General features: G+C 51.4%; 1 protein-coding gene across 1 annotated transcript; it reads right to left on the bottom strand.

The window, feature by feature from the left end:
* Nucleotides 1–7113: 7113 nt before the first annotated feature.
* Tmem151a (transmembrane protein 151A) lies at nucleotides 7114–12480 on the bottom strand. The gene is made up of 2 exons (XM_021152284.2): nucleotides 12238–12480; nucleotides 7114–10072 (listed from the first exon to the last, which is right to left on the bottom strand). The coding sequence occupies exons 1-2, from the start codon at nucleotides 12310–12312 to the stop codon at nucleotides 8741–8743; spliced, it is 1407 nt and encodes a 468-aa protein (XP_021007943.1). The 5' UTR covers nucleotides 12313–12480; the 3' UTR covers nucleotides 7114–8740.
* Nucleotides 12481–14347: the final 1867 nt, after the last annotated feature.

Below are 14347 nucleotides of genomic sequence, written 5' to 3'. Positions count from 1 at the left end.
AGCGTCAGCTGCTCTTCCAGGGGCTTGAATTTAATTCCCAGCGCCCATGTGGTGACTCACGACAATCTATAATGTGGTCTGATGCCCTCTTCTGGCATGCAGGTGTCCGTGTATTCCTATACATTAAATAAATCTTTCTTAAATTTCGGAGGTTAGAAGACAACTGGTGGGAATGAACTCAGGCCCTCAGTCCTGGTGGCAAACGCCTCCATGGAGCCATCTTGCTGGCTCTGCTCCCCACAGCAGAGTCTGCTGGATCAGACAGTATGTCTCTAGTTAGAAAAATACCTACCCCTCCAAGAATGGCTTTTTAAAATTTTTTTTCTTTTTGGTTTTTCAAGACAGGGTTTCTCTGTGCAGCCCTGGCTGTCCTGGAACTCACTTTGTAGACCAGGCTGGCCTCAAACTCAGAAATCCGCCTGCCTCTGCCTCCCAATTTTGGGATTAAAGGCGTGTGCCACCACCGCCCACTTTAAAAAAAAAAAAAAGGGGGTTTTTTTTGGAGAGCCATGTGCATGTTCGTATGGGCCCAAGTGTGACAGTTTATCTTGACCATCAACTGGATGGGATAATAGAGTCACCTTGGAAGCAATCCTTTGTGTGAGTCTGAGAAGCATTTTCTAGACTAGATTGAGGCTGGAAGACCTACCCTGAATATGGGTGGCCCCATTCCATGGGCTGGGGTCCCTTTCCCCAAAGGGAACTGCAGGAAAGCAGTAGTAACCTCTCTCTTGCTCCTGGGATGTCCTTGCCGTGATGGACTGTACGGTGAAACTGTGAGCCAAAATCAATCCCTCACGGGCTGGAGAGATGGCTCAGTGCGTAAGAGTATTTGGCTGCTCTTCCAGAGAACCAGGTTTGATTCCCAGCACCCACATGGCAGCTCACAGCTGTCTGTAACTCTGATTCTACAGGATCTAACACCTTCACACAAACATACATTCAGGTAAAACACAGGTGCACATGAAATTAAAATAAATTATATAAAAAAAACCCCTCCCTTCCTTAAGTTGCTTTTGGCAGTATATTTTGTCACAGCAACAGGACAGACAACTAACACAGCGAGGTCCATGTGTGTGCGGGTGCGTGTGCAAAGGCCAAAGGTCAACCCTGGGTGTCTTTCCTCAGGGATTGTCTACCTTACCTTTGGTGACAGGAGCCTCAAGCATCCTGCCACCTCTTCCTCTCCAACACTGGCTTCATATGCAAGAGCCACCTGGCTTTTGACCTGGGTAAGCTCTTGAACTCAGGTCTTAATGCTTTCAAGGTCAGCACTTTACCAACTGTCTCCCAGCTCCAGCAACATTCGGGATTTGGTGGCATTGGGAAGCCTCTCAGGAGGACAATACTGGGACTGACTTCTTCTCTCAGTTAGAGTTAACCGCCTGTGGGCTGGGGGTGCCAGGAGAGAAGGCATGTCCTCCGTACATGGATCTGGACAGCGTGTGGTCACAGGCTGTAGGATGGGGGCCCTGCAGCTCATGCTTAGCAGAGGTTTCAGAGACATCAGAGGTGCTGATGGGAATTCCGGTCAGCTAGCATTAGGAGCTGCCACTCTATGTCTTACAGGTTGGGTAGGTTCCAGCTTTGCTACTCAATGGCTGGGGGCCTCTGGCAAGTTTTCTAATTGTTCAGAGCTTGCCTGCTTGTCTGAAAACTTGGGGAGAACCTTCTCTTGTAGGTCCTGTGTCCCCATTTACGGCTCAGGCACCTGACCACTCAGCTCTTCAGTATTTCTTGAAACCCTGTCATGCATCAGACTCAAATAAAGTCAGGACACAAAAGTGGCCAGAGACAGCCAGAAGAATCCGTACTGAAGTGCAAACTTAAGGGTTTTAGAAAGTCGTTGTTCTGGAAGGTGTTTGGCTGGGGCAAACTTGTGAAGGAGCGTTCAGCTGAAGCAGACACAGGTGAAAGGATGTTCTGTTAAAGCAAGCACGTGAGAGGGCAAGTGATGCAGGAGGCTTCACTAACAACAGGCATGCATTGGTCCGCCTTACATTGCTTGGTTGAGCTTCATTTGTTGAGCCTCCATAGAGAGAAACATGACAAAAAACCTTCTGGTGCTGTGCTGCAGGCTCTTGCTGATTCTTTGGACTCGGGCTGATTGGCAGAGTGATGTCAGCTGAGACAGACAAACATGGTGAGGCAAGACACATGGAGGACACGTGATAATAAATAGGACTTGATGGACAGTGGTGGAGGCTGGACTAAGCTTGCTTATAGAGCTAGTTGTGCAAAGCTTGTGGGTCTCGTCTTCAATGATCGTCACACTGCTGAGAGAGGCACAGCTGAGTTCTCCTCCTGCTTCCCCTACTGACTTACACTGGGGCTGACGCCTGGCTATCTCTGCTAGGTCGTGTCACCGCTGTTGCTAACCGGACTCTACCAAACTGGTGTATCTGTGAAGTGTTTCAAGTGGATCCAGCTGCCACTGTCTTCTAGCCTGTGAACTCAACTGCTGATTTCCAGACAACATAGACTGGAGTCGCTCCAAAGAACCTTTCTAAACAGGTCCACTCCCCACCATACCCTTTCTTTCCCACTACCTCTGGTGGGTGGGGGGCTAAAGCGGAAGTTAAAGCATTTAAGAACCATCATTAAAAATAAGATTTGAGGGCTGGTGAGATGGCTCATTGGGTAAGAGCACCCGACTGCTCTTCTGAAGGTCCAGAGTTCAAATCCCAGCAACCACATGGTGGCTCACAACCATCTGTAACGAGATCTGGCGCCCTCTTCTGGAGTGTCTGAAGACAGCTACAGTGTGCTTATGTATAATAAATAAATAAATCTAAAAAAAAAATAAGATTTGAAAAAGTTAAAGTTACACCCTAAACCAAGACCACTCTGGGCACGGGGGGGGGTGTCTGTCTTAGTTAGGGCTCTGGGCACGGGGGGGGGTGTCTGTCTTAGTTAGGGCTTTTGTACTGTAATAAAACACCTTCACCAATACAGGCTGGAGAGGAAAGGGTTTATTTGAGCTTCCAACTCCCTGATCACACTATTCTCTCAATAAGGGAAGTCAGGCAGGAACTCAAGCAGGGCAGGAGGCTGGAGGTGGGAACTGGAGCAGAGGCCACGGAGAACCACTGCTTATGGGTTCACTTCTCATGCTTTTCTCTGCTCGCTTTGTTATAGCACCCAGGACCATCAGCCAAGGGTGGCACCACTCAGAATGGGCTGGGCCCTCCCACCTCAGTCATTAAGCAAGAAAATGCACTCCAGACATCTGGGGGAGGCATTTTCTCAGGTGTGATTTCCTCTTCCAAAATGACTCTAGCTTAATGCTAGGTTGATATAAAATCAGCTAGCACAGCAGACAGGAAAAGATCTGGCCTGAATTTAGGTAGTGGGGGAACTGGGCCGTGAAGGAGAAGAACAGAGAGGAGTGGACACGCAGATCTGAGAAGACCCAGAGATGGACTGAAAGGCAAGGAGATGGAGAAGCTGTAAGATGTCTGAGGCCTGTGTTTTTATTTTTAAAAGATTTTGTTCTTTCTTTTGTTTTGTTTGTTTTTTGAGACAGGGTTTCTCTGTGTAGCCCTGGCTGTCCTGGAACTCACTTTGTAGACCAGGCTGGCCTCGAACTCAGAAACCCGCCTGCCTCTGCCTCCCGAGTGCTGGGATTAAAGGCGTGTGCCACCATGCCCGGCTCAGAGTTTGTTCTTATTGTTGCTTTGTTCTGTTTTTGTTTTGTTTTGTTTTTTGAAATCACACAAATCCACCTGCCTCAGCCTCCTAAATGCTGGGACTAAAGGCATGTGCCACCTCCACCAGGCAAAAGTTTTTTGTTTTTTATTTTTTGTTTTTTTAAGATTTATTTATTTTATGTATATATGTATTTATTTTATGTATATGTATATGTTTTATTTATTTTATGTATATGTATTTTATTTTAGAGTACACTGTGGCTTTCTTCAGAGACACCACAAGAGGGCAAGAGATCCCATTATAGATGGTTGTGAGCCACCATGTGGTTGCTGGTAATTGAACTCAGGACCTCTGGAAGAGCAGTCAGTGCTCTTAACCACTGGGCCATCTCTCCTGACCTGAGTTCTGCCTCATTCCCCTGCGTGGTGTCATTTATTCAGGTGAGGTGTATGGAAAGCCATTCTGAGGCGGTACCACAGTCAGTGGCTTGTCCCTCTCTCATGCTGAGTTTTGATTTACAGTGTGGCAGCACTGAGGTGATGAGGTCTCATGGGAAGTCCTTGAGTTGTGTGCATTGATGGAGACAACTTGTTTGTCAGTGTTGAGGATCAAGTGTTTGGCTGTTATCCCTGGATTGCCCAAGACTGGCATCTGCATCTCCAGTCACAAGTCCCAGCTGAGAATGAAGGTCCATCCATTCATCATATGGTGCTGCTGAGAGAATCCCAGACAACTACCAGGGCATCCACAGCGAGCCCTGACACTCCTACCATTCTGGGGAAATAGACAGAACTAATGTTTCTGTTGTTATCACCGAATACCACAGCCTGAGTGCTGAGGGTAAGCACTTCCCAGCGTAAGGACATTAGGACTGTACTTACCCTGGGAAGTGGTGGTACAGCCTTCAATCACAGCAGAAGCAGGTGGATCTCTGTGAATTCAAGATCAGCCTGGTTTACAGAACTAGTTCCAGGCCAGCCAGGGGACACACACACACAAACACAAAACCCTGTCTTAAAAAAAAAAAAAATCCAGGGGCTGGAGAGATGGCTCAGCGGGTAAGAGCACTGACTGCTCTTCCGAAGGTCCTGAGTTCAAATTCCAGCAACCACATGGTGACTCACAACCATCCGTGGCGAGATCTGACTCCCTCTTCTTGAGTGTCTGAAGACGTGTACTTACATATAATAGTAAATAAATAAATCTTTTTTAAAAATCCAAAAACATGTCCATCATCCCTGCCACCTACATTTATGAGTATGAAAGACCCCAATAAATGTGTAGCAGGTCACCCTGTCCTGAGAAGACCCACATCTGACATACTGCCACCACCCTGCTCTCCAGCCAAGATCATAAAAGGCAGATCAAGCTGTGGAGGTCAGTACGTAGCGGCCGGGCTCAGCCATCATCTCATTTGTAAGGAAGACCATGATTGTTTCTCCCATCTCCTGCTGTGGTTTTTTTTGTGTGTGTGTTTTGAGAAAGGGTCTCGGGTACCAGAGTCTGGCCTGGAACTCACTGTGCAGTCTAACGTGACCTTGAACTCCTGATTCTTCTGCTTGCACGTCCTAGTTCTGGGATCCCAGGGCTGTGCTCCCACACCTGGTGGGGAAGTGGGGTCTGTGTTCTCCCCACTTAAGCCTGATGTCTGTATGACAACCTTCTGCTGTGCCTCTGTGTGACAGTGCGGTCCCCTTGCTGTTCTCCTTGTCCCTGCAGCCAGCTGGTGCGCATACGGAGACCCAGGAGTCCAGGAGTGGCTGCTCTAGCCAACATCTCTAGTCAGTCCCTTGACGCCTATGCCAGACCTGTGTATGACAGACCCTCAGAACAACCCAGCTTGACTCCTGAGACCTCCAGAGGAGGCCCTCTCTGTGGGAGGCAGGGGATAGGGGGTCTTCATCGTGCTTTGACTGAATTCTTGACCCACAACTGCAAGAAGAGATGGCAAGGATCATAGTTTCTTCTTGTTTTGGTTTTAGTTTAGTTTTGTTTCTTCAAGACAGGGATTCTGGGCTGGAGAGAGGGCTCAGCAGTTAAGAGCACTGACTGCTCTTCTGAAGGTCCTGAGTTCAAATCCCAGCAACCACATGGTGGCTCACAACCATCAGTAATGAGATCTGACGCTCTCCTCTGGTGTGTCTGAAGACAGCTACAGTGTAGTTACATATAATAATAAATAAATCTTTTTTAAAAAAGGAACACACTTTAAAAAAAAAAAACCCACAAGACAGGGATTCTTTGCATAACCCTGGCTGCCCTGGAACTTGTTCTGTAGGCCAGCTTGGTCTCAAACTCACAGAGATATGCCTGCCTCTGCCTCCTGAGTACGCCATCACCACCTGATGATTAATAAAGGTTGTTGTTAATGGAAACGAAGGAGAAAATAGTGACTTAAATAAACTGTATTTTACTCCTTTGCATTGAAGTCTAGAAGTAGGCAACCAGGAGTGCTTTGGCAACCCCACTGAGGCAGTAGGGATCCAGGATCTTTTATCTTGATATTACTATTCTCTGCACATGGCTGCAATTTTCAGTTACCTCCAGATCCAAGATAACTGCTAGAGTTCCAGCTATCACATGTACATTCCAATATGAATACCGGATGAAGCAAAAGAAAACAAAAAACAATGGCTTTCCCCAATATTGTTTTTATCTTAAAAGACATCATTAGAAATCCCTTCTCAGGTTGGAGAGATGGCTCAGTGATTAAGAGAACTAACTGCTCTTCCAGTAGTCCTGAGTTCAATTTCCAGCAATCACATGGTGGCTCACAGCCATCTTTAATGAGATCTGATGCCCTCTTCTGGTGTATCTGCATACAGCTTCAGCGTACTCATAAAATATACATAAAATAAATAATATTTTTAAAAAATCCCTTCTCACTCCTTCTGATTATGTCTTAGAATTATGCCACACTATACATGCAAGGGAGGGTAGAATGCTGCCTTTGGCTGGGGTCACTGCCATCTAGGGTACAGTTGGATTTTTACTATTGAGGAAGAAAGAAGGTTCCGTGAGCACTTGGTAGCTATAGTATCAGAGGAGGAGGAAGAGGGAGGGCAGAGGCCTCCCCCAGGAAGATTTCTTGGTATTTTGGGTACTGTAGGTTTTCTACTTCAGTTGTTTATTATATGGAGTCTCAGGTCTCCCAGGCTAATCTTGAACTCCAGACCTAGCTAAGGATGACCTTGAAATTCCAACCTCCTGCCTCTATCTTCTGAACCCTGGGATGATAGACTCACATCAGCACACCTGCTACTCATGTTATTGGAGCTGGAACCCTGGGCCGCTTGCACGCTGGACAAGCACTCTACCCAGTGAGCTAGACTTCCCTGCAGGCAGCTGGACGTTGGCTAAGTGTCTTCATGTAAAGCCTCACCTTTCTTCTTTTTCAACTATTCACCATGGCTCCAGCTCAAACACAGACTCTGGTGTTTGTCCTAGAGCCATGGGTCTTGGCTTCTGTTTCCCGTGCTACTCAAAGCAAGGGAACTAATTATACCCCTGCTTCCCCCCAGCCTAGCACTCGTGTGTAGTAGACATCGTGAGCAAACTCTGCATACAACATTGACACCTCACTCAGAAGAGTGAGGCCCTTCCTGTATTCTCTTTCTTTAGATTCCATTTTGACTTGCCCATGTTTCAGCTTTCTTTTCCTCAACTTGCCCCAGACTGCTCAGTGGCCACAAATGGAAATGTAATTGGGTTACAGGCCATACCTTTCTCCCCACAGTGGGAACTAGACATCACCCCTTAGTCCTCTGCATGCCCAGCAGGTTTGCAATTGCCACCAGGTTGGAAGAGGAGTCACCTGGGACAGTGCATACTATGTAATCAAGTTCTGATACTGGGGTTGAGTGTAGTCAGCTACTCAGGGCAGCTCAAAGCTGGGTCTCAGAGGCCCTGGGTGAGGCAGAAAGTCTCCCACCCTGTGTGTCTGAATACTAGACGATACCTCTGAGTCTCCTCCCTGAGCCCACCATTACACCTGACTCTGTACTCAGTGGCCTTGGACCCATCACCCAGGAACACACGTGTGAAACCTTTCCTGTTTCATAACTTTATTTAATTTTCTCTGTCTCTTCCCTCCCCCGCCAGCCCCTGAGAGGGGGTGGAATCCCCAGTTGGAAGGGAAGGGACTATTCTGTTCTCCCTAGGGAGGGATGGTGTCCCCTGGACAGGCTCCATGAATGGGAGAAGCAGGGGCCTTCAAGGCAACCAGGGCATCGTCCAAGAGGCTGTGGCCAAGGCAGAGCCCCTCGGATGCCCTGTAGTCCTACATCCTGTGGATCACGCAGAAGGTGAAGAGCAGAGAAGCCCGGAGGGATGGTGGAGACAAGGTACTGCGTGGCTGACAGAGGCAGATATGAATTTTAGGATGCTGGGGCTCAGAGTTGGAAAACCTGGGTCACAAGGAAAGCTGGATGTAGTGAGGGTGCAGCAGGAACCAGGGAGACCAAGGTGGGGGCAGAGAGCAAGTCTGTGCTCTGAGAACTGGGCGCTGCGGAGGGACTAACCACACCTTAGGGTCTAGGGATAACCAGGGCGCTTGCCCGGAGCAGAGGCCAGAGGGCAGACAAAAGGAATGGAGCAGAGGAGGATGGAGACTCTGGTGGGCAGGGGACCAAGCTATGGGGTAGCCACAGCCAGCTGTCCAGCTTCAGGACAGCCATCCCAGCTGGGCATGGTCCCAGGCCACCAGTTTGTGCTTCTATGTTGCTGGAGGACCCCCCATGTAGCTCAGCCGTGGCAGAGAGGCAGGCAGCCGTGCTCAGGTCTCCTCCCCATCCCCGTCTTTCTGGAAGCTTCTCTCCCTGCCCAGCATCATCTGCTATCACAGGGGAACATGGCGATGGTTGGGGGAGCCATGCTGGGGACAGATCACAGACTCAACTTAGATGGCATTTACTTCCTCCTCAGAGGACCATGTGTCACCACATTTCAGTCTAAGGATCCCACTCCACTCCCACCCCTTGTGCATGGCTGGTCTGTTTTCTTTCCTGTTTCCAACAGTTAATCAGACATCCAAGCCCGTGGTGAGATGGTGAGAAGAGAGGGGTGTTCTGGGACTGTAGGAGCAGGTACCTCAGAGTGCACCCTGCCCATCTCCCCGGCAGCCGCTGTCTCCGTGGACAATGAGCACCGGGAAGTAAAGGGCGTCCTCATAGCACGGAGGGCTTTCCAGAGGCTCTGTGTCCTCCCCTCTGCGTCCCAAGGGACCTCCACTCAAGCTTCGGAAGACCCCTGGGGTGGTTCGGCCCCCAGCACCTAGCGAGAGGCGACTGCGACTGAAGGGTAGGCGAGGCCCGCTGGGGCGGGCAGGAGGCAGGGAGTTGCTGCTAACCGAGCGGCGGCAGCGTTGGCAGCCTCGCAGGTAGGCCCCAGAGCTGGCACCCATAACCACAGCCTCCGAGTAGCTGGGTACCAGCTGCCGGTTGGAACAGATGTGCCACTCAAGCTCTGTGAAGTCCACGGTGGCCACGCGAGAGAGTGGTGGTCCGCTGGGCACAGCCCCTGGGGGCGGTGAGCTGGCCCCGAAAAGCTTCTCCACTTGGTAGTGCACATGGGCTGTCCCATAGGCTGCCACCACTCGCAGGGGCCAGGACAGCGTGGCTGCAGACACCAGCCAGAAGACCCAGGCTCGGGCATACCAGGGTGGGCTGCGGGGGTCTGCAAAGACCATGAGGGACTCACGGAAGTCCACATCCTTCAGATGCATGCCCTCACGGGCCTCTAGGTAGTCGTCCAGGCCCTCATTGGCACTGAAGAAGCGGGCCCTCTGTGTGAGGTATGAGGCCTCGGCCTCAGCACTCCCAAAGCTGAAGCACTTGGTGAAACGCAGCCGCGTGGCTGCGTGGTCTGCCAGGCCCACGAGCTCCTTGGAGACGTCACGGACACCATGTGCACTGTAGTCAAACTCACCCCGAGCTGTGCGACTGTCCGCCCTCTCATGGTAGACCTGTGTGGTGGTATAGGCGTCCCCATTGCGGTAGCGGGTGATCTGGCGTGTGCGGCGCACGTAATGGTAGCTGGTGGCCTTCCACCAGACACAGGGCGGAGCCTGTTGCAGCCGATGGATCAGGGCAAGCACTGTGTTGGCATCGGTGCGAGGCGCCTGGCATGACCGCACATGACAGTGCCAGCACTCCGCCAGGTAGAGGAGGTAGAGGAGGGAGACGAAGGCCAATGGGATGTACAGGTAGCCATCCGAGCAGGGACTGGCTGGGTAGGTGGGCGGTGGACCGCCAGCTCCACGAGCCAAGGCTGCCTCAGGCCCCAGGACCAGGCGGGGTACAGTGGCTAAGCGACACCAGGCCACCACAGCCCCACAGGCATGGATGAGCAGTGTAAGGAGCAGGCACTTCCAGTGAGACTCTCGACACAGAGAGCCTCCCAGGGACTGCTTCAGGGGCCGCTGCTGCAGGGTGGGCAGAGAAAGGAGAGGTAGATGTCAGTGGGGAACCACTAGTAGGAAGGAGGTGGACCCACTTTACAGAAGAAGAAACTGAGGCTTCTATTGATTGAGCTTTTTTGCAGCAAGTCTCACAGTAGCAAACCTTGTTTATCTGTTATGAGCTTGCCTCCTCCTGTGCCCCGCTGTTAGCAGCCCCCAACCCGAATAAGATCCCAACAGAGAAGAAATGACCCCCGCCCCCCGCCCCCCTCCAATGACTACCGAGAAATCTGATTTCTGGCAGTTCCTGTTCTGTCTCTAGTTGTCTGTGTGCATTTGGCTACACTTTTACTCTCTCTGCCTCTGGATTTTGGTTATGGTGATCTAGGAGGCTGATGTGGTAAGAAGTTGTGTGTGTGTGTGTGTGTGTGTGTGTGTGTGTGCAGGCTAAGGAGCCCAGCTCTACACCTTCTTCTCAGTGTGATTTGGGCGGACCCCTCAGCTACTCTACCCCTGTTTTCTCATCTGCACACCTGGCTGTTGAGGATTCAGAGAGATCACATGTGGGAATTTGTTAGCACAGGGTCTGGCCCTGGGAATAAACACTGTTGCTGTTACCCTGTGGCTCCCACTGGTCCCTTGTTCCACAAGGGATGGCAGGAGACTCGGAAGAGGCTGTTAAGTCGGGGTGGGGGTAGGGGAGATGAGGAATGGGAGAGGTGTAAGTCTCAGGCCTAGGAGTAGATAGAGGGCCACCCTCCACCCCTAATCTGCTGAGGGAAGGGGTGAACACAAGTGGCTGGGCAGCACAAAGTACTTTTTGACCCAAAGATCTTGGCATATTCTCCATGGTAGGACTACCAGCCTGGCCACCTCAGCTCTGGTGTCAATAGAAGAGAAGGAAATGGGAAGGGGAAAGGGAACTGGGAGAGAAAAGGTGGAGGCTATAAGAGTGGGAGTCTGGGTAATGTCACCTACTCAGCCCCACCATGCCTCGAGAGGCCCAAAAGGAGAGGAGACTGGCCCCCAGACCCATCCAGAGCAGCCTGGTCCCATGGTGCATGAAATTTACAGGTTCATTCTGCCACCTAGACCTGTGCCAGCCAGGGGCACACACCCACCCATCCACACCCCCAACACAGGTTCATCATAGACATAGACCCACCTACCATGAAGGAACAGCATCACTCATTAAGAAACAACAGAACCTCGCTTATTTTCCGAGAACAAACATCACGGCTGTAGCAAGGTACACCCACACACTCAAGACCACATCAGCACAGGGCATATGCACACACACGTTACACTCTGGCACCTAGACATGTAAGACCCTCACCTGACCACAGTGCATGCCTACCCCACCCTATAGCAACCTGACACCCACAGTCCATACTTAGCAACACACTAGAGAGGCACAGCATGAAATCATACACACCCACACTCTCGGGTGAAGACCCAAGGCAAGGGACCCACCAGAGGCTCACCTGACTACAGGGTATATATGTTTCTACTGAAGACACAGGGAACACATCACCAGAATTCTTTCACACACACACACACCCCGCATTCATATCCGCTCACACATGCAGACCACTCACCACCCTGTTTTCCACACCTATCATCTTACACTTGGCACATCCTCCTAGCTAGAGCTGGGGAGGGGCTCTGGGGAGCTCAGCCACTGGAGCGGGCCCTCAGTCCTCACCTGGGGGTGGGGGAGAGAAAGGTATCAGCAGCGGCTCAGCTCCTTTCTCTTCCGTTTCTCCCTCCCCCACCTCCAGTCCCTGCCACCGCTACTGCATTGCAGGCACCGCCCGACACCTCGTGAGCAATTGGGCTGGACTGGGGGCCTGACCCCATGGCCCAAGCAGTCACGGACAGCATCCCCGGCTGCGCTATAAAACAGGGACGCGTGGGGGCCACAGAGGTTGACGTCACAGGACAGGAGAAGATGGTTGAGGGGGCGTCGAGGGTCAGGGTCTCCCCTACATTCCTGTCATCTATTACTGCCTTGACCTACGTGGATCCTGAAGCCTCGACCCCTACCAGAACGCTGTCTCCCCAATGACGTCATTGCTGGAGGGGCTCCGGGACTTTCCTCCTCAATCCCTCTCCGGGGATCGCCCCTCTACTTGTCCCCTTCACCTCTCTACAGCCCTGGCTCCGTTCCCACTACTCGCCCCCGGTACCTCCTCCCGCAGCGGCTCGCCGTCCGGAACGAGCGCGGGCACCTCCCCGCAGTCTCCACCTTCGCCCTCCGGCATGGTGTCCTGGCTGCTCCGGCTGCCAGGCCCGGGCTCGGGGCATGATAAGCAGGGGCGCAGGGGGGGGCTGCGGTGCGGCCCCGAGGGGCGTCCGCTCGGCTCGGCGGCCGCTGAAGAGTGCGCGGAGCCCAGCCCGAGCGCGGCGGCGTTGGCGGCCGCGGTGCCCGGCGCCCCGCCCTCCGCTGACCCCGCCCCCGCAGCACCGGTGGCGCCGCTGGCCGCGCCTGGCACCGCGGGCACACCCCATCTCCACCCCCTTGCCTGTGGGAAGCCCAGTCTGGACCGCCGGACGCCTGGTTTCTCTAGCCGCGCTCGCGCTTGCGACCTTGGGCAAGTCCTTGCTCTGCGGCACCCGAGTCTCCCCAACTGAGTAATGAAGAGGGCCATGGTGGGTGGACGTCCGCAGGTTCCTCTCTAGGGGATGGGTCCAGTACTAAGTCCACCCAGACTTCACCCCAGAAGCTTTGCTTGCTGACAGTTAATACCCAGAAGGGAAAGACAGTCTCATCTGCTGGATTCCAGGCTGGTGGGCTGGAGCCAGGGCACCAGGAACTCTAGGCTGCGCGACTTTTGACCAGCATGTTCAAGCCATAAACTCAGCCTTTCTATCTGAAAAATGGGAATGATATGTTGGATTAAATTCACTAGCATGTTTAGGCCAGGCGGGGGTGGGGGGGGGTGGTGATACGTTTGCCCTGCATGGGACACCCTTTTCTCAGGTGTGTATAGCTCACGGGGCTGGTTTCTCACATTTCAGAGGCCTCAAATTCAGAGATTCACCTACCTCTGCCTCCCGGCTGCTGGGATTAAAAGTATATTTCACTGTTCTCCATCTTTGCATATTTTGTGTTTACTTTTAAAAATTACTATTTTATTTTATGTGTGTTTTGCCTGTATGTTTGTCTGTACACCACATGCAAGCAGTGCCCACAGAGGGCAGAGGAGGGTGTTCAATCCCCTGGAACTGGAATGATAGATGGTTGTGAGCTGCTGAAAGAATAATGGGAATCTAAGCAGGTCCTTTGGAAGAGCGACCATCTCTCCAACCGCACCCATTTGTTTACTTCTTGGGCCTAAATGTTTTCTGGCTATTGTCTATATGTAGTTAGTGTGCCTGGGCACTAGGAGGACATAGATAGGTGTTAGAAATGACATAGTTACTGTCCTCATGGAAAATATTCAAGGAAAATCTGATTAAAGAGGGGTTCAGAACCCAGACTCTAGCCATCACTCTGGGCCATGGTCAGGCCTCCGTTCCCTTTGTCCCTCTGTAAGGGCTAAAGTGATCCCCCCCTTTTATTTTTATTTTTTAAAGATGTATTTATTTTATGTATGAGTGCTCTATCGGCATGTACACCTGCATGCCAGAAGAGGGCATCAGATCCCATTACAGATGGTTGTGAGCCACCATGTGGTTGCTGGGAATTGAAGTCAGGACCTCTGAGGTTTTTTTTGTTTGTTTGTTTTTTGTTTTTGTTTTTGTTTTTGTTTTTCTGAGACAGGGTTTCTCTGTATAGCCCTGGCTGTCCTGGAACTCATTTTGTAGACCAGGCTGGCCTCGAACTCAGAAATCCACCTGCCTCTGCCTCCAAAGTGCTGGGATTAAAGGCATGCGCCACCACCACCCCGACAAAAATGTGTAGCCCAGGCTGGCTTCGAACTCGTGATCCTCCTGCCTCTGCCTCCTTCATCAAATCCTACCAGCGTACGCATCCACACCCAGCAAGATTTATTTATTTATTATATATATATATTAGTACACAATAGCTGTATAGATGGTTGTGAGCCATCGTGTGGTTGCTGGGACCTTCGGAGAGCAGTCAGCCAATGCTCTTAACCACTGAGCCATCTCTCCAGCCCCGATATCCCCCCAAAAGTAATTACATTTTATTTTATTTTTTTTTGATTTATTTATTGATTATATGTAAGTACACTGTAGCTGTCTTCAGACACTCCAGAAGAGGGAGCCAGATCTCGTTACGGATGGTTGTGAGCCACCATGTGGTTGCTGGGATTTGAACTCTGGACCTTCGGA

This window comes from Mus caroli, unplaced genomic scaffold, assembly GCF_978045245.1.
Source record: "Mus caroli unplaced genomic scaffold, Mus_caroli_1 scaffold_20, whole genome shotgun sequence".
In the NCBI taxonomy this organism is placed as follows: Eukaryota; Metazoa; Chordata; class Mammalia; order Rodentia; family Muridae; genus Mus; species Mus caroli.
This window is presented reverse-complemented; position numbering and strand designations above follow the sequence as displayed.